General features: G+C 45.9%; 1 protein-coding gene across 1 annotated transcript in view; it reads left to right on the forward strand.

Annotated features, from left to right (window-relative positions):
* The first annotated feature begins 5,296 nt into the window (after positions 1-5,296).
* Positions 5,297-21,997, forward strand: part of HSD17B4 (hydroxysteroid 17-beta dehydrogenase 4) — a 974,808-nt gene continuing 958,107 nt past the window's right edge. Inside the window, exon 1 of the mRNA XM_085632660.1 lies at positions 5,297-5,469. Coding sequence (XP_085488786.1) covers positions 5,412-5,469 — 58 coding nt within the window. The 5' untranslated portion in view covers positions 5,297-5,411. The remainder of the gene's footprint in view (positions 5,470-21,997) is intronic.

The following is a 21,997-nucleotide window of genomic DNA, read 5'->3' on the forward strand; positions in this document are numbered from 1 at the left end:
TGGATTCCATCAGCCGAGCCTCACAGGTCCTGGCGATCGATATAGACGTGATGACCCCTCGGTTAGTAGCTTTGAAGGCATCCCATCTAATGTCCTCAGAAGTATCAGAGCGGGTATTAGCAAGAAAGAAGTCCTCAATCGCCTTTCGGACATCAGCCACATCCACAGGGTCCAGGACGACCTGAGGGGGCAGTCTCCATCGAGGTAAGGGTTCCCTATGTGAATTAGGGGGTTGGAGAGAGATCAGGACATGCACATGATCTGATAGGGATATATCAGAGATCTCTGCACTACACAGCGTGTGTATCAGGGGGAGGGAAAGGAAGAAGTAGTCTATATGAGAATATGATCGGTGCCCATGAGAAAAGAAGGAGTAATCTTTAGAATACGGGTGTAGGTGTCTCCAGGTGTCAACTAAACCGAGGTCGGTGATAGCATTCCGCAGTGTCGCCAACATCGCCCCAGCGTTTTGGTGCACTTGCGCATGCAATCCCACTCTGGGTTCCAGACTAAATTAAAATCCCCCCCAAGGACAATAGGAGTTGTGACTGCCTGCAGGAGTTCCCTGAGGTGTAAGCGAAGAAAAACATCCTGGTTTTGATTGGGAGCGTATATGTTAACAAAAGGTTAAGGGCCACCGACCCCAGGTCATGTGTACTTTAATAAACCTCCCACCTTCGTCTGTCGTGATTTTGGGAGTCACTGCTCGCCAGCCTAGCTTGAAAAAGATAGCACCCACCCCCCCCCCCCTGTTTTAGAAGAGGAGCAGGCCCAATATTGAGTGGGGTATTTGGGGTGTGACATGAGGCGGGTGGCAGTAGAAAGCAAGTGAGTCTCCTGAATAAAAACCACATTAGGATCATGGTGAAGCAACTATCGCCACACCTAGCGTCGCTTATTAGGGGAGCTCAACCCTTTTACATTATGGGAAAGAAACTTAATAGGGGGAGTCATAATACCTCAAAGAGGAATGCGTGTCCCCTGCAGCCCTTACCGTAGCCTCGTAAGCCCGCAGCTCCACCCCCAAGGACACCCACCCCATTAGAAGGACTAGAAAGGCATCACAAGGCTCCAAACTGACAGAGCATGTTCGAGCGGCTCCCAGCGAAGCACCCTTGGTTATTTCCATCCCCCCAGCCCCTAAAATCAGCGCATCCATGGGGGAAGAACAGACTGTTAAGAAAGAAGAGAAAATGTAAATAAAAGATGCAATAACAGATGGCCAACTGGGCCAAACAGTATCACAATCTATCAGGAACAGCCCGGAGTCACTCAGGCGGGCCATTCTGGAAAAGTCACTCTCCTAAGCGACTCCGAGGAGAGGAGGCGGCAGACACACAAAAGTTTGGTGGTCTCCACCACCTGCGTCCCGTAGCAATGTAGGGTAAAGCAATGGTTGCTCCGAGCACTGAGCCATCTAAGGAAACCTGCTACAATACTAAAGGTGACGCCATCTATAGGCAGTTATTCCAACAAATAGGGCCAATTGTTACCCTCCGATGCGTGCGGTGGACCATCACATAGACAATACTCAACCAAGGCCATGCCCTATATCAAATAACTGGACAAGCCCACAGTCAAGGACTATATGCAATGGACTTCAGGGCTAGCTCGGGGTCTGACACCTCCAGTGTAGTGTTAATCCGCATGATTTGGCGATTGCGCTGGAGAGGAACAGCCACTTAGAGAGCGAATGTGACTGATGATATCTTGTTTAGTTTGTGAGGATTGAAGCTTCTGTGTGCCGCGTTTGGATCTAGGAGGCAGGACAGTGGACCATATCGGGCGGAGCAGCCCATCACGACGTTCCCGCGAAGACAAAAGGTCCTCCCCTTCAGGCTCCCACAGGGAGCTGTAGAAGCTGTTTCGCGTCCCGCAGCGAATGAAGGACCCGCCGTTTGACCTCCCAGGTGAACATCAGGGCAAAGGGGTGGCCCCACTGGCACTTGATATTGAGGTCTCTCGATTTATCGGTGACGGGCTTGAAATCTTACCGCCGTTGAAGTGTAGCTGGCGCCAAGTCTTGAAAAATTTGTATCGAGAGGTCATTGTATGAAACCGCCTTGATCCCTTGCACTTTTTTCAAAATGGCTTCCTTGTCTGCAAAGTAGTGGACTCTAGTAAGAATGTCTGGAATAAAGTCAGGCCGATTGCGTGGACCGAAGACCCAGTGAGCTCTGTCAAGCAGAGGCGGTTAAGGTTCCTCATTCTCCTGAATGGCCTGTAGGAGTTCTGCTGTGTATGCCAGAATGTCCTTTCCTTCCGCACCCAGTGGAACTGCCCTGATACGGAGATTGTTTCGCCTACTGCAATGTTCAAGTCTTCTTGTTTCAATTGTAGAGTGATATTCTGCTCTTCAATTTCCGTCATTCTTTTCCAAAGGTTTTCGTGATCTTCTGCCCTAGTGTCCATAGTGCGTTCAAGATCGTCGAACCTTCCGCCGATTTCCGTGACCTCTCTACATATGTCCAGGAGGCCGGCCTTGAAGTCTTGTCGAAGAGATCCGATCTCATCTTTAATTTCTTGCAGAAAAGATGTCATGAACACCCGAGCGATTGGGGCCTCTGAGCAGGACTTCCCGGATGCCGTAGCTGAAGAGTTAGGATCCTCCTGCATTTGAGAGTTGGTCTTACACCGGAAAGACGTGAACGGGTTGTCACAGGATGTGGCCGATTCAGTGTCTTTATTGGCCTTATTTTTAGGAGGCATGACAGCGTATATAGTGAGGACCATGGGCTCAGCGATGAAGAGAAGTCAGCCCTGGAAGATGAAACGGGGGGATTGCGGAGAGCGAGGGCTCGGTGTCATTTACTGTAGGTGTGTAAGGCAGTGTGGGGTTTAGTCAAGGAAGCTCCAAATAGCACACTAGCACAGAGGCAGTCACTCCATCAAAGGTGCAGAGCAATGTACGTCCAGGCCAGGGAGGCGAAAGAATGTGAAACGAAGTGTCCCACTACCTCCCCTTGACCGAGTGGTCCATACCAAGGAAGCTCTGTCCAGGGCCACTTTATGCTTTCGCCGGTTCCGCAAGCAAAGAAGTGAATGAGGAGATCACCCCCGACGCAGTCCACCATGCAGGGCGCAATGGAGTATGTAAGAGGGAGGGCACTCACCATGTACATGGAGCGTTCAAGGGTAAAGGCACCCAGGCCGGATGCAGCCCTCCTCCCAATGCACTGCAGGGCAGACCAGTTGACTTCTCCTGTTTTCTCCGCCAGACGTGGGGATGATCAGTACAAATGTGCCCCTTTCAACTGTCCATCTCCAGGGACACGAGCCCAGCATGTGGTCTGCCAGGTGGTCAATGCGCAATTTGCAGAGTTTCAAACAGCGAGGAAGGGCTGAGGTCAAACACCAGGGGGGGAATCCACCTCCCCTCCTGTGGGTAGAGGTAGCATTCAGTACACCGTAGGCATCCCCGGCCGGCAGCATGCAGTCGCACTTTAAAGGGCAGACAGCGCGTCGGGCCCTGGCGCAGTGTGAGGTCTCTCCTCCTCCCCACAGGACCCTTGCAGGCAAAGCGTTATTCCCCACTCACTGTGGTCTTCGCAGCCATCCGCTGCCTCCTGGGTTCTCGTATCCGGGCACTCGAATCAGGGCCAAACTATCCAAAAGTTGGAAAGCCACCATATGTGGGTGGCTGACATTGAAATCAAGAAGCACCCTCAATGTATATGTAGGCCGGGGTCTCCTCCGGCAGCAGACCAGGCCCTGGGGTGCAGCCACCAGCATGAGGATATGTCCCCCACGTGCCAGCCTTCAGGACCGTAGACACTGTGGCAAGATTCGGGACTCAAGATGGTCGGCGGAAAGGCCCATGGGGTAAACACCGGAGACCCAGGGAATACGGGCGATCTCTCCCGAGCCGGCGAGTCACTGGAGATCGTCAGCGCTGGCAAGGCGTCCCGCTCTAGTCATCCTCCTCAGGCGCAACAGTCTCCTTCAATCAGCCACACCTGTGGGCGCTGCGTATAGTCGGAACGACTCCCTCCGACACTGTGCACAGGACAGGGCACCTGGGCCAGCAAGTGACCCCTCCCGACGGCGTTGGAGCTCAAGGAGCCCCCTCAAGCACTCGAGAGGCGTGTCACTCATGGGGGCCCAGCGCCAACAAGGGGGTCTCACCCACGCAGTCACCCCGCACTCTGTCCTCGGGCCGGAGTCAGCACCCAGCGGCCATGCCACTGCTAAACTCGTCCCTCAAAATGGCGGCCAGGGAAATCCTCGTTGAGGCCGTCAGAGGGTTCGGGAGCCCAGGGTCCACAGAGCCGCTCACCACCGACTTGTATGGCACCTCCGACTCACTGCAGCATACCAGGCACCCTGCCCTGGTTAGCAGGCTTGTCGTCAGGGAGCATTATCGATTACGGGACACGGTGGAGCGGAGACCAGGAGAGACGCGTCTCACTCCATTCGCATCCTAGCCACGCCCGACACACATTTCTAAGCATGCCATTTTAAGGTCACGCTTCTAATTCACATTATACACATTTCACCGATATTAGGCTTGCTTTTAGTTAAAGGACCTTGCTTTTCTATGGCCTTTTCGGATAACTATGACTTGCAATTCAGCACATTTCAAAAGTGTGCCATTTGAGCATTACATTTTACATTTATCATTGAATAATCAGGTACTAAGTTAACTAATTTTCGTGTTAATTAGTGGACTCTATTCGTATCCACCTCATGCCTTTTTCTTCCACCATCCCTATTCCTTTATCTCACAATTGAATGTTATTTCTCATCTCTGATTTTTAACTTTGTCTCTTTGTTCCCGTATTTCTCGTCCCCATTCCTTCTTTTCACCTCTATTGCTCTGGGTCAAAGTCTGATGATTAACAATAAATCTGGTCCTGAATTATGAGTGTTTGTATTTCCCATCTGCAATTATCGGCTCAAAGTCAAAGTGAGCACTGCAGGCCTTGGGTCTGGCTGCTACAGCTTTCCCGTTAACGTTCGCCTGCAACCTTGCTTGCACTGACAGGCACGACCTTCCCTCCACTGCAGCTCGGGTGCATAAAGTGCCAGTAACAAACAGGGAACGCAATAAGGAGCACGCGTTTTCGCTTACTATGAGCGAGTTCGCCGCTATCTGCATACTTATATATAAATCACAGTTCAGCCCATCTAATTCCACTAGCCATGCGAAAGACTGCACACACCAACACTGCACACACCTGCTACCCAAGCTCTACATCCAATCAGCACCGGTTTCCTGTCTGAGCATGTTCGGTTGGGGTCATAGGGCGCGGCTTTCATCGCATTGGACACCGATTGGTCTAATATTTGTCAGAGCGAGGCTTGAAACGCAGAAAGAAAAATTGTGCTTCCTGGACCAGTGCTCCTTTGATCGAGTTTGAGTTGATCGCTGCTGTCATTATTTGAGGAGGCTCGTGACCGACAAGAGCAGCATGGCAACCCCACTGAGATATGATGGGAAAGTGGTCCTTGTGACAGGAGCTGGAGGAGGTAAGAGTTCCTCCGTAGTGGATGTCATTTCGATCTGCACTGTTGGTGGATGCACTTTTAAGGACACTTCTGTGCTCTTAACACAACACCATACAGTGGCTATAACTGGTTTCTTCTACCCAAATCGCTCGGGTTCAGACTACACTAAGCAGTACTGAACCAAAGGAAAACGCCACTTTTCACTGCAAGAGGCATTTAAGTCTACACGCTCTGCCAGGCTAGGCACCTAATGTGCACTTTATAACTAACTCACACCTCTCTCTCTCTCTCTCTCTCTCTCTCTCTCTCTCTCTCTCTCTCTCTAGTGTGCGCTAAACGAAGTCGCATGCTATTATTATTCGCTACTAGTCCGGTGGCATTTTTGTACAGTCATTGCACTAAAGCTTCACGCATCGCTATGCACTATTAACCCTGTTGGTAGTGCATTGTTACACACGCTATCGGCTAAGAGGTCATTATGCGTTCGGAACCCAACACCACAGTGCACCACAAACTGCCATACTGTGCTCTCCAAGTAGAGCCATGATGTGACGTGGAAACTCGCCTCGCCATCACGCACAACTTTAGGGTACAAAATGTACCCTCCTATACAGTACTCACAGCACCCGATTGTGAAGTGCACCTACCATAGGGAGCCATCCTCAGCACTACACCCAGAGCTAATCCATGCATTACCAACCAGAAGGCTTCCTGGTGCTATGTAATAAGGAGTTGCCTATGGGGAACATTTGCTTAATTTCCCTATACTCATTTTCACAATAAAACCGCATTACCAATCAAGAATGTATATGCATTTGGAGAGCCCACCCTGTTTTCGCTCCTTTATGCTAAGAATTATTGCCTATGGGGCACGTTAGTGTGCACTGTGTAGTTTGCGTAAGTGCTTTTAGCGAATCAGGACAGGAGTAGTTCGTGAACTTCTTAGTGCAAGTTAAAGCAAAGTTTGCGAATATACCCTGCCTCCGTCAGTTTTATTTGTGGCATGGACCTATTTACTCTGCACATTTACAGAACACGCTCAATTAAAGAACACTTTTTAAATGATGTTCACATTATTTTAAAAAGGATAGGAGCAAACGTTTCAGCGTGTGCTTAGTATGCGTATTTCAAATGCAGTTAAGCGTTTTATTCACGGATGATCAGTCGTGCAACTAGGGCAAGGTTCATTTACATATTTGTGGTTTAAAATGTTTTCACGTTCATTTGAGATCAGAATGCTCATCTGAGTGCCTGTTCGAGACCTCTACAATGAGCGGAAGGCTGTCTACAGTTGTGAAAAGTATGTTTTATAATTTCTGTTATGTTTTAGGAAGAGTTGGCAACCCTGCATGTGTTAAAGACTAGGGGCACACTACCAAGATGGCTCAGTTACAGATTTTGAATTTATTAGGATGAAAACATCCATTGAAGTTATTTTGTCATGCAGGCTTTCATACCAGCATGTTGTTCAAAACGTCTTGCACTGTTCAAGTATATATTTGTAATGGGTTTTTATTCTTCAATTATCTCTTTTGATGTCCTATAAAAGTTTATTATGGGATAGAAGATACTGTATTGTTAAGTTGAACAGCTTGGTTACAAAAGACAGTGGTTCTAATCCCGATTCCATACTTTATCTCGTTGTTTGATCCTGGGTAAATTGCTTTGCTTTCCAGTGACTCCCTTGTCCTGAAATAGTTTGAGATTGCTTAGAAACTAACTAGCCACTGTAGTAAGCGCTGTTTACATAATTGAGTTTAACTGAAAACTGTTTGTGTTCTATAGGTTGATAAAAAAAAGTGCATAGAATATTGTGCACTTTTTTGTAGGATTTGGACATAAGAATCCGAAATTCGTTCAGTTCAGGTGATTTTGGATAGTTCTTTTAGACACTTTACTTTTCCCCATGTACTTGGTAGGCACTTAATTTACAAATGTACTTATTAGCTCCGTGTTACTCAGTTTGCACTATGTCTGAAAAAAGATCCTTTCAACCCGTTCTCTTCATGTTGTTGACCCTTGGACCGGGTGATAAGGCAGATTCCGTGTTGCTGCCGCTCTCGCTGAAATGCTTTTTCTTGTTTCCGTCGCAAGATATCTTAACTAATTACTAAGTTGAAACACCACAGTGCATTTAAGTTCGTTATATAATTATAACCTAGTAAAAAAAATAAAGATGCCATGTTGCTTCTTACATAAATTTGGCACACGTTGGTGTACATATCTTTGACCTGATTCATACACACAGTAATGTGCACTTTGAGCCATTTCCTAACATGAGAGATTACGTAACTCCTGCGTTGCATAGTTACATTATCCGTATTTTTTTCCCTGAAAAAAGTAGTAGACTGACTCATTAGAGGTCAGCAGTTTTACAGTAAAAATTATGTTCCTTCCTCTACACCTCCTGGCTCACCCCAAACATCGGTTTGCTACTGTGATTTCCCAAACAACTCTACTACATTCTCCCTTTTGTTACCTCTCCTTTGCCTCATCACAAACCTCCTTTTTAGGTCTCGGCTAGCGAAGGCTGCGCTTGCGCAGTCTAGCTAGGCGAGATTTAATGTTTTTCAGTAGTGGGGCTTGAACCCGCCCTCTTACCCATTGGCTGGCTTCCTAAACGGAGGCCAGGCATTGGAGGAGAGGGGCGTCTGTCCATTTAAGCCCCGTCTTTTTCGGAATCGGGGGCGTGTTTTTTAGTTTCTTTCTCTCATCTGGAATGTAAACATTCCAGCCAATGGGAAGAGGAGAGAAAGAAAAACACGCCCCCGAATCCGAAAATGACGCTGCGTTTCTCCGAGGCATTTCTGCTTGACCTCAGAGAAAGATGGTGGTGTTCATGGCATCATCCCTGTCCACCATGGTACCCCGTACACTGCCCGGCTGGTGCCCGTCCCCCCCCCCATCTCCGCGTCGGGATTAAGAGATTTGGCCCAGAATCACATGATGGTGAGCCGACGCCGAGACTCGAATCTGGTGTCCCAGTACTATTTTTTAAACCCTGTAAAGTATACTTTCATAACAGTACCGAAAGATTTTTCTGTAGCCACTGAAGCTTGTAGGGTTTAGAAGATTATGATTAAAATTTAGAGTTCAGTAATAACACAAAATAGGTCTGCCGCTGCATATCACCCTGCATTGTAGTCCCCATTGTTTACAAATGGCCGCCACGCTTCCCTGGAGGCTTCGCAGATTGGGCGCCATGGGCGTGATCCCCCCCCCCCGCGCTTGTGCGAAAGGCCAGCCCTTGCCTGCACGACTGGATTTCACACCTCCTTCCTGCACTACACAGCTCTTCTGAGTTACGGTCCAACCCTGGTGAGGCGTTTGTTTGTCCAAACTCTTGACAACTGCCAGTAGGTAGGCCCCGTCAGTTAACGCAGAAGGCCTCCCTCAGAGAGGGCCGGTACGCACGGGAGGGCGGCCTGGTGTTCCAACGCCCCCGGTGCATCGGCAGCCCCGGGTGAGGTGAAGTGCACCCCCGCGAGTAACAAGGTGCGGTACCCGGGGTGGCGGCGGCGGGACCCCCCTCACTGCCGTGGGGAGAGGGGAGCCTGGCAGGCCGGGGATGACAGGACCTCCAGCCTGAGAGCCTTGGAGCCAACTCCTCACACTCTTAACCCCCCCCACCCCACAGGGTCCACTGAAGAGCCTCCACCTGACAACACCTGATCTCGCTGTCATTCCGCGACTTCCTGGAGAGTCCCTCCCCCCCCCCCCCCCCCCCCCTTCCCGGGGTAATTTACACTCCGACCCCCACCCCCGAGAGGTCACACATTACCGTTACCTCCGTTAAGAGAGCGCCTCCACCCAGCGGACCACCACAGAGGGCCTTCCTTGAGAAGAGAGACGAGAGTGGTCTCTCACCGTGTGTACGCCCCCACCGCCCCCCAACAGGGGAGAGGGGGTAGAATTAGAGAGCACCCCCACTTCTGACAGGTAATGCAGGCCCTCACCATCAACCCTTCCTTGTTCCTTCCCTGCGCCCCAGGTACAGAGGCCCCCCACCCCCAAGTGTCTTTCAAGGACCAGGAGAAACTTTTCCTTCGCGTGACACACCCATAATCCAAATAAAGACATGCAAGGTACCTCAATGAAGTAGTTCAAATAATTCCAGTCTGAAATAAAACCTCCCCGTGAGGCTCTTCTCTGGGTTCAGCCCTGCCACGGTGGAGTCGTAGGGCTGACACCTGTCTGGCGAGCATGAACCCCTCTGAACCCCTGGAGTCCTGCAGGTCGGCGTCTGCGGACAGTATGCCTCAGTATTCACCATCCTAACCATATTTCAAATATTCGGGCTATCGCCGGTGGGCTCTGACCAGTTGGAAGCAAAGGAAACACTTCACTTTTAGATCCAATGCTTCAAGAATATATCTGCTTCTCGGGCCACGCAAATTACTTTTAGCACGGGTGCTCACCAAGTCAACTACTATAAACCCTTCTTGAAATGTCCTTGTTTAAAATACCTTAACCGTACATATAACTCCTGCTCCACCTGAATTTCATTACAAAATGTAAATACACTGGTTATAAAAACTGTATTTGATTTTCTGCCCACTCCTCTAAAGTTATTTGAAAAGGTGCTTGATGTGGGGGAAAAAAACTCCCTGAAAATCGCAGATCAAATTAAGAAAAGGGTAAACTCTGCTGTGCATTATTGTTTACCCTATGGTAAACCCTGCCTCCTAACTTGTACCCCATTGAGTCTGTAACAACTAAATATTGATATTCATTGAATTCCAAAATGCCTTTAGTTACTATGAGGTGCTAAGAATCGTTTGACTTGTTTACATCGGTTTTAAAAATTCGAAAATGAATTGCTTCGTATAGTTTTAATAAGTTTGTTTTCTCTTAAAATTGATTTATTTTCTCGCTCCTTAACTTTTGTTGTGTGTGTGTGTGTGTGTGTGTGTGTGTATATATATATATATGACTCTGTGTGTGTGTGGGTGGCTTTGTGTGTGTGGCTCTGTGTGTGGGTGCAAATGCAATAGGTCTCGCATTTGAGAGTGATTAAGCTATTGACATTGTAAATAACATTTAACCCCTTGGCTGCGGCAGGAATTCCGCCGCAGCGCTAGGGGGGGTTTGGGGGCAGCGTGGTGGCGCTGTGCTCATGACGGAGCCACTCCGTCATGAGCCACGGTTGAGCTGTGCTCATGACGGAGTGGTTCCGTCATGACTCCGCCCACTGCGCTAATCGCCCGCACAGGCGGGGAATTAGAGCCGCGTGGGAGGAGCGCCGGCCAACGGCCGCAGCATGACGGAACCACTCCGTCATGAGCACACGGCACCCGTGGCTCATGACGGAGTGGTTCCGTCATGAGCGCTGAAGGGGTTAAATGTTTTAAAAACAAAAATAATGTTATGAGCAATGCCAATAGCTCTAACTTTAACAAGGCCGAGACCATTGCATTGTAAATGCTTGTTTAGGTCTCGCTTAACCCAGCGCATGCGCTGGTCTGGCGAGACTTTTTGAGAGGGCTCCCAAAAATGCTACCAGGCCAGCCTAGAGCTACAGTGCATGTGCGCGGGCGCGTGCGCCGCGCTTTTCCGCGATTACTTTTACATTCACTTTCACGGCCGCTTTTGGGACCTTATAAGGTCCCAAGGGCGAAACCTATTGGCTATGCCAATGCTTGTCTACTGAGATTCTCTCTCTCCCTAATCCCTGTCTACAGGCTCTTCCCTCCTTTACTCATCCCAGACCTCAATTTACTACTATGATCTCTTAATTAACACTTCTGGTTTTCTTCTCTTTTCTGTCCCTCCATTACTCTATTCAATTTCACTAACAGAATCATATGTACTCGGCTCAAATTAACTTGTACCTCCATCTGCTCTACTCCTATTTCCCTATACTAATCCACCACAAATCCTTTCAGGTTCCGGAGTAGCGTGCTGCCTGCTGAAAAGCGCTTCAACGCCTCGTCAGGGATAGTAAGCGCTAAATAAATACAATTACAAAACAATATAAATACAAAAGTTCAATATTAACATTTATCTCACTTCTCCAGGAATAAGCATTGTGACAAATCTTGACATCTGCTTACAAAGTTTTATTTCCATCTGAATACAATTTTACCAAACATTTAGGATTTAGTGATCAGTACCTTCATTCCAAAATGTTACCAGTTTCACGTCACTATTTTGTAATTTGCTTGTGTGGTGTTTCTGAACTACTGCAGTGGTTACCTATAAACAGCCAGTTTAGTGCAAATACCACCACTGCCAAAAAGCTGGCACGGTAGCTACATCTATTGAACCTGCTTCAGACGTTATTAGTGTCACCTGGAGGTCACAGATTTTTTTTTTCTTTCGGAGCCAATAAAACTTACATCCTTCGGAAATCGGTACATAGAGTACTCAGCCACAGCTTCTCAGCAATGGCGGAGGAGCGTCATCCACTGGCCTAAAGCCAGCAGCTAAAATATAAAACAATATTTTACTATCGTTTTATTTTTCATCTGCTGGCAGAGTTGGCCTGTGTAGGGAGGGACGAGGCCGGACCATGGCAGATGGGTCAGAGTGGCATGCACTGTTAACTGTGCATGTCTATTTGGCCGGCCGTCTTAGGCCGGAAAAAAAAAATGCGCAGTTGGGTTTCTCCAACCCAGCTGTATTGCACAGCCGGGGTGGAGAAACAGCACATTAACCCCTTCGCCGCGGCAGGAATTCCGCCGCGGCGCTGTGGGGGTTTGGGGGCAGTTGCGTGTCCGCTGTGCTCGTGACGGAACCACTCCGTCACGGGTGAGCTGTGCTCATGACGGAGTGGTTCCGTCATGAGCACGGAAAGGGTTAAAGCATTAAACAAGCTCAATCAGGCCAATCCCTGCCCTGCTCTCATGCTACATGAGAGCAGCGCAGGGATTGCTCTGGGAGTCTCTGATGCTGTCCCAGGACCACAAAGCAGAAAAGCACCGAGGCGTGAGGTGGCAGAAGCAGCATCAGGTATGTTTTATTTCTTTATTATTAAGCCCCCCCCCGCATTCCCCCTGCGCTCTTTCCACCTGGCCACCACTTTTTATTTGTGTCTGCCGCCACTGAGAATACCTAGCATTCTGTGGTAGCTGTCACTTTGTAACAATCTTTGTATCATGCCCAGAAATAGCAACTGTAGGTCTGAATCTGGTATAATCGACAGATTACGGGTTTCATAATCAATAGTACATACTAAATGAAGCGTTTTAGCGACTCTACCGTTTACAGTTACTATTTAGACCAGGTTTTTTTGTTGATGTTATGTCAGTGGTGTGATAACAGAAGTGTTTTTCAGTTTGTCTCTAAACTTCAAAATAGAATGAAGCTTAAATATTTCTAAGTGGAATTGTTCCAGATCTTAGCAACCAGGGCCACAAATCCCTTCACCATCCCAGATATGAATTTGAAAGCAAAATGGATTTGAAGGGCTTATCTGGACATCTCAAACTTTGATTAATTGTACTCTGTAGGAAAGTGGATTATTATTGGGGAGGACAAGTGTCCACCTCAAAGGATAAGGCCATCACCGGCTAGACGTCACACAAATTAAATTAAATAAACTTGTGCTCAATCCCTGGTAATGTGAATTGAAGCAGTCAGGTTTAAATCAAAGGCAGTGTGTAAAGTACCAAGCAGTGCATGCACTGTAGAAATAGTCACACAAAATACAATAAAACTCCACTACCAATTTTAAATTAACGAGAACAACTTTGACTAAAATCAGAGAAAAAAAGCAAATATCCAATAAAGGTAAGTAGAGGTATGAATGTTTAAAGATTTTAGTGAAACTAGTGCCACAAAGCGTTAATGATTGTCTACAGAATCGGTAGACAATGACTTAGATGTAATTTGAGTCCGACCACAATGGAACCCTTGTCGTATACAAGTGGATTGATCCTTGTAAAAGTCTGCAGTTAAAAAAGAACAAAAACGTTTTAAAGTCTTAATGTATAAAATAGCCTTTGTCACTTTTTGAAAACAAAATCCTCGATGAGTGAGCAGCCCCTGAAATTGCAGCTGCTGCTGTGGAACTTAAGTATGTTGGTCTTGCTGGACCCCTGGAGCTTTGTAGATTTCTTGCTGAAAACGTTCTACGCTCCAATGCAGAATGGGACTTAGTGTTTTCGAAGGCGCTGGGAGCCTTGACCAGGCAAATGCTGTGGCTGACAGTTGGATACTTTCCCCCATAGCTCTCCCTGAAGTTCCTGAAGAAAAGTTCTTCAAAATTTCCAAACTTTCTTCTGGAGCCCAAACTATCATAGGAGTACAATTCTAAGGCCCCAGGATTGCCATGGAAGGGCTCTTAGAAACACATAGTGCCTCAGGCAGAGACCAACAGCAAAGTCCAGTTTAGGCCCTGTTGCCACTGGTCATCTGGACAGTTCTAGGAAAATGACTCTTGCAGCTTCTTGTGTCCTTGTACACAGGAGGTAAGATGACTGACCCTTAGACTCTACTTATTTGTCCTGGGTACAGAAGGGAGCAGGTCCAATCTTTCAGGCCTCCACTCAGTTCAGACAGCAGGTCCAGTTCTCTTCTGATCTACTGCAGGTCCAGTAAGTATTCTAAAGGGGATGCCTTAAGGTGCCAATTTTAAGCCTGACACTAGCTAGTGGGTGGGGGTGACTCCTGCTCCCTCTGTAACTAATGGGGAAAGTTTTATAGGGGCAACCCTAACTACTTTCAGCAGTTCCTGTTTTCCATATTGCAAACAACCCCGCAATGCCCCTCACTCTCAAAATGCAAGATGGGGGGGGGGGGGGAACCCTTCTCCCCTTGTGCAGTGCCTGTGTGTCCACCCAGAGGTGTGCTTAGGGTAATGAGCAGTCCCGTGCTCTATGGCTTCTCAAAGCCAGCTCCAGGAGTAGCTTTCTTCCCACTGGGGTTGGTGCTAGCCTGACTAGGAGGGACAAAAGTGGGCTCCTTTCCACGTGCAACCTGACATTTACTTGAGAAAGGGAAGACCCCTTGGAAGTTGATTACATTCCTGGCCCACTTCAACTGTGCTTCCTGTCAGGGGAAGAAAACCTATCCTCATTTCAGGGCCATTGTCTCTGCTCTGGGAACAGTTTTCACACCTCCTTAACACATATTTCAGGCCAAGCACCAGCGTGGCAGTTACTGGAGAGCTCATGCAAATTCACCTCCAGCAGCTTCAGGCAGGATAGCACTAACTTTCCAAATGTTAAATTTCTCATGTAGTTGATAAAAATTTAACTTTACCAATAGATTGGATTTCTCCTAAAATATAACATATGGCTTTGAATAGACTCTGTAGCAAGTACAGGTCAAAATGTATAGATTAAATGTATACTCTACACTTTTACTTTTACTATGTACCAGTGATAATGTTGTTTTGGGCATTGATTACTGGGGTCTCCTACCATTGCTAATGTCACTCGTGTTCCGCTATTAAATATTATGTTCCCTACCTTGTTGGCATACAGGTGCTCTTGGGGGTGACCTATTTAATATTTAAAATCCAGTTTCCATACCTGCCAAAAGGGTAATTTTGACAGGTCTGTGTGGCAGTGTTCAAGCTGGTGCTGCTGTGCGCATAACAGGGTAGGCCCGAAGCCGTGTTTTTATTGTCACTGTAGTGGATGGCACAGTAAGTACTGCAGGCCACAAGTGGCATTTAACTTTACATGCCATGGGTATATTTCTGCTCCTCATAGGGAAGGTAAATGTGCCAATCCTTTTTAAGCCAATTTCAACATGTTTTAGTTGTCAGAGCAAATACACTAGGTCCTGGATTGCAGTTTCCCAGTGTTAGAGTTTAGGAATACCAGCAGGTGGATCCCAAAAAATTAAATACTGGGTGTAACCCCCCACAAAGTAGCCACTTAGCATCATACTATGATAGATATTGGAGCAGAAATAAAGTTAGGTGGACTTTAGAGGCTAAACAAGCAACCTTAAATTGAATTCTTTCCTCAGACACAATGAAGTCATTTTTCCTAAATCTGTAAATGTGATCTCAGTTTCTTAGATCTCAGCTTCTCAGAAGTCATAATAATTGATTTACCCCATTTTGCTTCTGCTGAAGTTTCTTAATCCGCATTGCAGGTGTTCTTTAAAGTAGATGGGCATGGCAGTTTTTAACTCTCAAATAGATACAAGAGTATGTAGGTATGCAAATATATATGTATATATATTTCACTGACAAAGATTAAAGTTACTTTATAGTGGGGTGTTGAAATAAGGTAAAACTAATGTTTAGAACAAAAAAACCCATAAATTCACAACTTCGTTTACTGAGCTAACTATAATTTTGGCCCCTGACATGCACTGCTTATGACCTCGCATATTACATCATTCATGACATCAAGATGACATCTGGAATGGTACCTGCAGCCTATTTTTTTTATTTATTTATTTATTTATTTATTTATTTATTTTAATTTCTGGGTATGGGTAGTGGGGGTCCATTTTGTTTCTCTTTGCCTCCTACAAGTGTCTGGGGTTCAGAGTGTCCCTACCCCTTTTCAAAAACGTTTTCAGGACACAGGGACTGAGTTTCCAAATTCTGTAACAGCAGCTGCAAAATTTTGTTAACAGCTGCTGCCAGCCGATCAGACTGATTAGTACCATGTTACCGGTACTGTTGTACCAAAATGGCTGATGGGGGGGGGGGGGGGGGAAGATCTTTCGGCCAGTAAGAAGGCCCTTTGTAGGAATTTTATCATCTCAGGGCTCCGCAGGGCCACCCGTCCAGATGTACCTACTTTTCTGAGCATTAACCCCTTTATGCCCAACCCAATCTCACTTTAAATGTTTATTTTTTCGACTGGCTGAACACATTTACACGTGATCACTAAAAGCATGCTTTCAGAGTAGATTTCGAACTTTTTGCCAGATTTGGCGTAATTCCTGTCAGCTGTGTTTTTTCTGTATTGAAGAGCAAAGTTATCATGGGAATTAATATTACGAACCAATGTTTTTTCGGTCTCCGCTTAATGGATCTGCAGAAAACTTGCCATGAGGTAGCCGAGGTGAATGAACTCTTCGTGCAATTCATCCAATGGTGCCAGAGTTATTTGTTTGAAAAAAAAGCTCTTCCTATGGAAACTCTGATCTAACTATAACTACACAGTGGCGATTATTAATGTGTAATATGTACATATTTATCATTGTAGATACTCTTTGTTGGAAATGACCATCTCACCCCCAGTTTTTGCTCTAGCTGTAGAACTCTGTGCACTCTACTCCTGCTAACCAGTAGCAAAGTTCCTGTGTTCCGCCTTTCAACATGGTTAAATTGGTATACTCCTAAGTAGCATATTATACTTGCCTATAAGGTCCTGTATATGGTTCAAGGTTTACCCAGGGCCTGTCAGATAAATGCCACTAGTGGACTACTGCACCTATTGTGCCATCCACTACATTGGGTGTGTAAACATAGTTTCATGCCTTCCATTGTAGCCTGACTGTAGCATTGTAAAAACTGCTATTTGACCTATCGAAATACACCCTTTGACATGTCAAAACCTTTCTTTTTATTATATTAATAAGTCACCCTTTTATAGGTCTTTTAGCCCATAAGTCAGGGTGCATGGTATTTAAAAGTAGAACATGTAGAAAGTTAATGTAAAACTTGTCCTTATAATGTCTAGCACCACTTAAAAGCAATTTTCACCATAGCAAGGCTGGCTGCTTTAAAGAGAAACACTGAAATGCACTATTAACCGCTTCAGTGCCCATGACGAGATGGTCTCGTCATGGAGCACGGTTGCGCTGTGCCCATGACGAGACTATCTCGTCATGAACCCCGCCCGCTAATGTAACGCCCGGCACAGGGCGGGGAAAGGGCGTGGCACTGAAGGGGTTAAATTCAATAATGCTACCACTGGCTAGGAAACTAGAAATGTCATTCTAGGGCTACTCATAATATTTAATAAAAGCCCAATTCTGGATTTGTAATAAATATTAAGGAAAAAGTACTTTTAGAAAGATACCTTGTCCCTGCCGAAAGCCTTCTTCTGGCAAGATTACCATTTGGGCTGTGCTGGGGAACATATTTTACTTCAAAGGAGCCTCCCCTGTCACAGGCAGATTTCAGATGATACCTGGGCAGGCCCCTTCATTGGTGCCCCGAGTCAGGCTTGCACCATACCAGTGGGACGGGAGCTGCCCCTAGAATTGATATAGAAGAGGGGCTGCTTATTTCTCTGGCCTCACCTCGGGGATGGACAAGCAGGTTCTACACAAGGGAAGAAGGGTTTCACCATCTTAGATTTAGGCAGAGAAGAGTACTGTGAGATTGTTTACATTAGGTGCTGTTCCTGTGGTCTGGCAGCCTTTGGCTGTGTTTGACTGGACATCTCCCATCATCCCTGAATACTTAGGTTTAAAAAGCTTTTTGTTTCCTAAGACGTCAAGGTGATCCGACAAAGGTGTGTTGCAGCTGTGCTGAAGATTCAGGTTTCAACCACTTGGTGCTTTTTAACGACACCAAATCATCATTAGTGTGACTTTACGGAGACTGTGTCCTGCCTCATTGAGCCCACTTTGGCTACAGCCTTGCCTCACTGGAGGAATCTGAGCTCCATTTATTTATTTTATTTATTTTGAAGTTTTTGTATAGCATGAACAAGACCCTTACGGGTATCGGAGCTCTTTACAGTGCAGATGTCGGTAACAGAAAAACATACATAAAGAGAAAAAGGTGAGTCTAATACAAGATAGTCACCAATACCACATACATAAAAAAATATTACAGTGGTAGATGGATAGTTCAGGTAAATTTGGCCATGAGAATAGCTTTCACTTCTTTTTTTTAAGAACGGGGTTGACGCATTCTGTCTTGTTTCTGTGGGCAAGGCATTCCACATCCTGGGAGCCATTCCTGGAAATGGTGCGGTTGTATGTTTTCTTCTTGACAAATCGTTGTGGTTTCAGTAGAAGATTATTGGAGCACCTGTTGGATCAGTTGCCACAAGAGAACACCAGTTTCTGAGCTAGATAACTCGGGGTTTTGAGATGTAATGCTTTGTGTGTCATACAAGCGATTTTCAGCTGAATTCTCGCCTCAAAAGGTGGCCAGTTGAGGGCTCGAAAGTCAGGGGAGATGTGACTGTTTTTTTTGGAGCCTGTGATTAGTCTAGCAGCTGCGTTGATGAGGCTCTAAGAGGGGATATCATCGATCTGGGAAGGCCGCATAGCGTGACACTCCCATATTCCACTCTAGGGATACCTAGAGCTTGCACTGCCTGTTTGAAGTCATTTGCGGGCAGGAAGGGTTTTAGTCTTCTTAAGATTTTCATTTGAAAATTCGCTCTTTTTGTGGAGGTGCTAATGTGTTTCTGCATTTTAGATTTCTGTCCAGAGTCACTCCCAACGATTTCACTGAGTCGACAATGAGGGGTTGACCATTGAGTGCTGTAAGGTGTTTCATCCATTCGAGGATGGTGGTTGATTGGTTTGGGGGAGCGATTAGGAGGAATTCGGTTTTGAGGGTATTTAGTTTCAGATGGTTTTCTGCTAGCCAGCTCTGCGTTTTTTGAAGTGTTGAATTGAGGGCTTTAATGTCATCAGGTGAGTGGATCTTTATGTAGAGTTGTGTGTCGTCTGCGTACATGTGATAATGGACCTTCAATGAGCGAAGAAGATCGGTGAGTGGTTCCATGAACAGGTAGAAAAGTGTGGGTGAAAGGCATGAACCCTGCGGTACTCCTAAAGTTACTGGGACGGGCTTGGATAAGGATTGATTAACCTTGAATCTTTGTGATCTATTCTGTAGGAAGGAGGTGAACCAATTTAGAACAGATCCAGATAATCCCATTCTGTATTTTAAGAGATCAATCAAGTTGTCGTGTTTAATGGTGTCAAAGGCCGAGGATAGGTCAAGCAAAATTAGTAGACAGGCTTCGTTTTTGTCAAGGATTTTTAATGCGTCATCTATTATGTGGATCATGGCTGATTCAGTGCTGTGCTAGCAAAGACCAACCCTCAGAAGAAGGGAGGAAGGTGTCCACTGCCAAAAGATATGAATAGGACGCAACTACGTCTCTAGCTAATAAAGGGGATATTATATTCGTTCAGGGGAGAACAGAAGCAATAACTGAGGTCCTGATAATAGTGAATGCACAAAGATAAAGATAACTGTTTGTTTGAAAATAAGAACATGATTCGAAAATGTAATATACAAAGAATATTTATTATACTTAATCTTTTTTTATTCTTTTTTACTTCTCATAATTAAGTACGGAGCCAAAGGAAAAAATCATGAACTGTATACAATAATCATATAGATCAATAGAACACAAAATGATCAGATGCATAAACATAAGAATCTCCCACCCCACTAAAATAGAGCTCGGTTAAAATCGTGGACTTAAAAACATATACATATACTTCCTACAATCAAACCATCTCATACATTCTCACATATCCAGTGAAACAAATAACACACAAAGTTAATAAAAGTAAGACAGAAACCCAATCAGGATAATATAGTAATAGTGGTAAGTTGGTAAGAATACATCCAGTTGGTACGTTCAGGTATAAACCACCCTGTGGTTTCTGTCTTGCACGGTGCCGACGTGTGTTTCGGTGCTAGGCTAGGTGGTAGCCGTCACCTTCCTCAGGGCACTAATGGGTTGATAATCAAACAAGGGAGCACTAGGGCGGGGAGGAGAAATAGATACAGAAACAACGTGGGCTAAGTGACAAATTGTCACTTGTCAGGTCAGGAGCTCCGTTTTAAAGTTTCGATCCAGTCACAAAGGATTCCTATGTGGAACAACAGGGAAGTATATCGCAGCGCTGGATACAATAAAGAAGTCCTTCTACAATGGCAGAAAGTCGAAGTGACCCATTAAGTCGGTTCAAAGACGGAAGTCTTGAAGATAATGGGAGTCAAGGGACGGAATCCTCCAAGAACGTCCACAGGGCCTGGAATAAACCTGGGATTAACAGCTGAAGAGCGGTGAGTGATGGCAAGCTGACTGCAGAACGCGTCGGAACTCAGTAAAGCGAGCGGTAGAATCTCGCTCGAACCGAAGCGGTCCTTATCCGAACTCAGCTGAAACTGGCAGTAGGTCGATACAAATTTCGCGGGCCGAATTTTGTTCGCAGTAGCAGGCATACGGCGTCCTGGGTCTTGAATTCAATAAGTGGACCTGCCTTCTTTAAGGATGGTCAGTGCTGTGATCTGCACGGAAGCCGGATTATGTACTGGTTGAGTAGGTTGAATTGATCTATATGTTTGCTAAGCTGTGTGTGGGCACATTTTTCTAAAAGTTTGGCCAGAGTGGGGATGTTGGGTATTGGGCGGTAGTTATTTAGGTCCGAGGGGTATGCCAATGGCTTCTTTAGGATAGGGGATACCTGCCCTGCTTTCAGGATTTCTGGGATGGTTCCTTGAAGAAGAGACGTGTTTATAATCTTGGTCCATAGAGGCAGTAACAGAGGAATGAAGTCTTTTATGCAGTTTGCGGGCAGAGGGTCAGTGAAGTGGCTGGAGCGGTTAAGGCCTATGAGCTTTTTTAAAAAAAAATCTTCGCTGTAGGAGTGGAAGAAGGACCAGGATGCGTTGTTTTTGAGGTTGAATTTAGCGGAACCTGTGGGTGTGGCTCCTAGCAGGGGCCGTGAAGTGTCCATATTAGTGTCAGAAATTAAATTGTTGTTCAGTTCCATCTTTGTTTTCTGTCTTCATAGTAAAGAAGGCGGCGAATTCCTCTCAATTGGGTAGTGAGTCTGGGTCAACTTGGGGGTGGTGTGGTGCATCCTTAGATTGAGATTTTATTAGTTCAAATAACTTTTGGGGGCGGTTCTTGGCTTGGTCTAATTGCTTAGTAAAGAAGTCTGTTTTTGATCATCTTATCTTTCTGTGGTAGGAGTGTCTAGTGCTTCTTAGTAGCTTGAGTTGGTCAGCGGTTGGTGTCGATCTCCATCTTCATTCAATTAATCTTAGAGATCGTCTGTCTTCATTTAGCCTACCATCAAACCAGGGTTTTGAGTCTTTTGTGGTGACTCTTTTCAGTTGTAAGGGAGATAGTTTGTCTAGAACCTTGTTCATGGAGTGGAAGTAGTGATTGGTCAAACCATGTACATCCGATAAGCCTTCAGGGGGAAGCAGGATGTTAGGAATGGAGGTTGTGAGCAAGTTGGAACCGACATTTTTTAGGTTTCTCTTCCAAATTTTTGTTCTTGTGGGTTGAGTAGAAAGTAATTTATTTGATTCCTTGTGTGGAATGTAATGATATGATGGTCAGACCAGTCACAGGGGAGGATTGTTTCAAGCTTTGTAGAGTCCACTTTGGAAATTACTAGATCGAGGGTTGTGCCTTTCTCATGCGTGGGGCTGTCACAGATTTGGATCAGGTTAAGGTCAGAGAGGAAAGCTTTTAAGCTATTGACTCCTGGGTCGTCAAGGTCATCCCAGTGGAGATTGAAGTCACCAAGGAATATTTGAGTATTTTGTTGCCCGTCCATTGTAGCTAGGATATCCATGAGATGTTCTATGAAGGTGAGGTTATCTCCTGGCAGGTGGTATAATGAGTGTAGTGAACATATTGTTTTATTATTACTAGAAATGTCTAAACATAGGTATTCACAGGAGGAT

Source organism: Triturus cristatus, chromosome 2_1, assembly GCF_964204655.1.
Source record: "Triturus cristatus chromosome 2_1, aTriCri1.1, whole genome shotgun sequence".
In the NCBI taxonomy this organism is placed as follows: domain Eukaryota; kingdom Metazoa; phylum Chordata; class Amphibia; order Caudata; family Salamandridae; genus Triturus; species Triturus cristatus.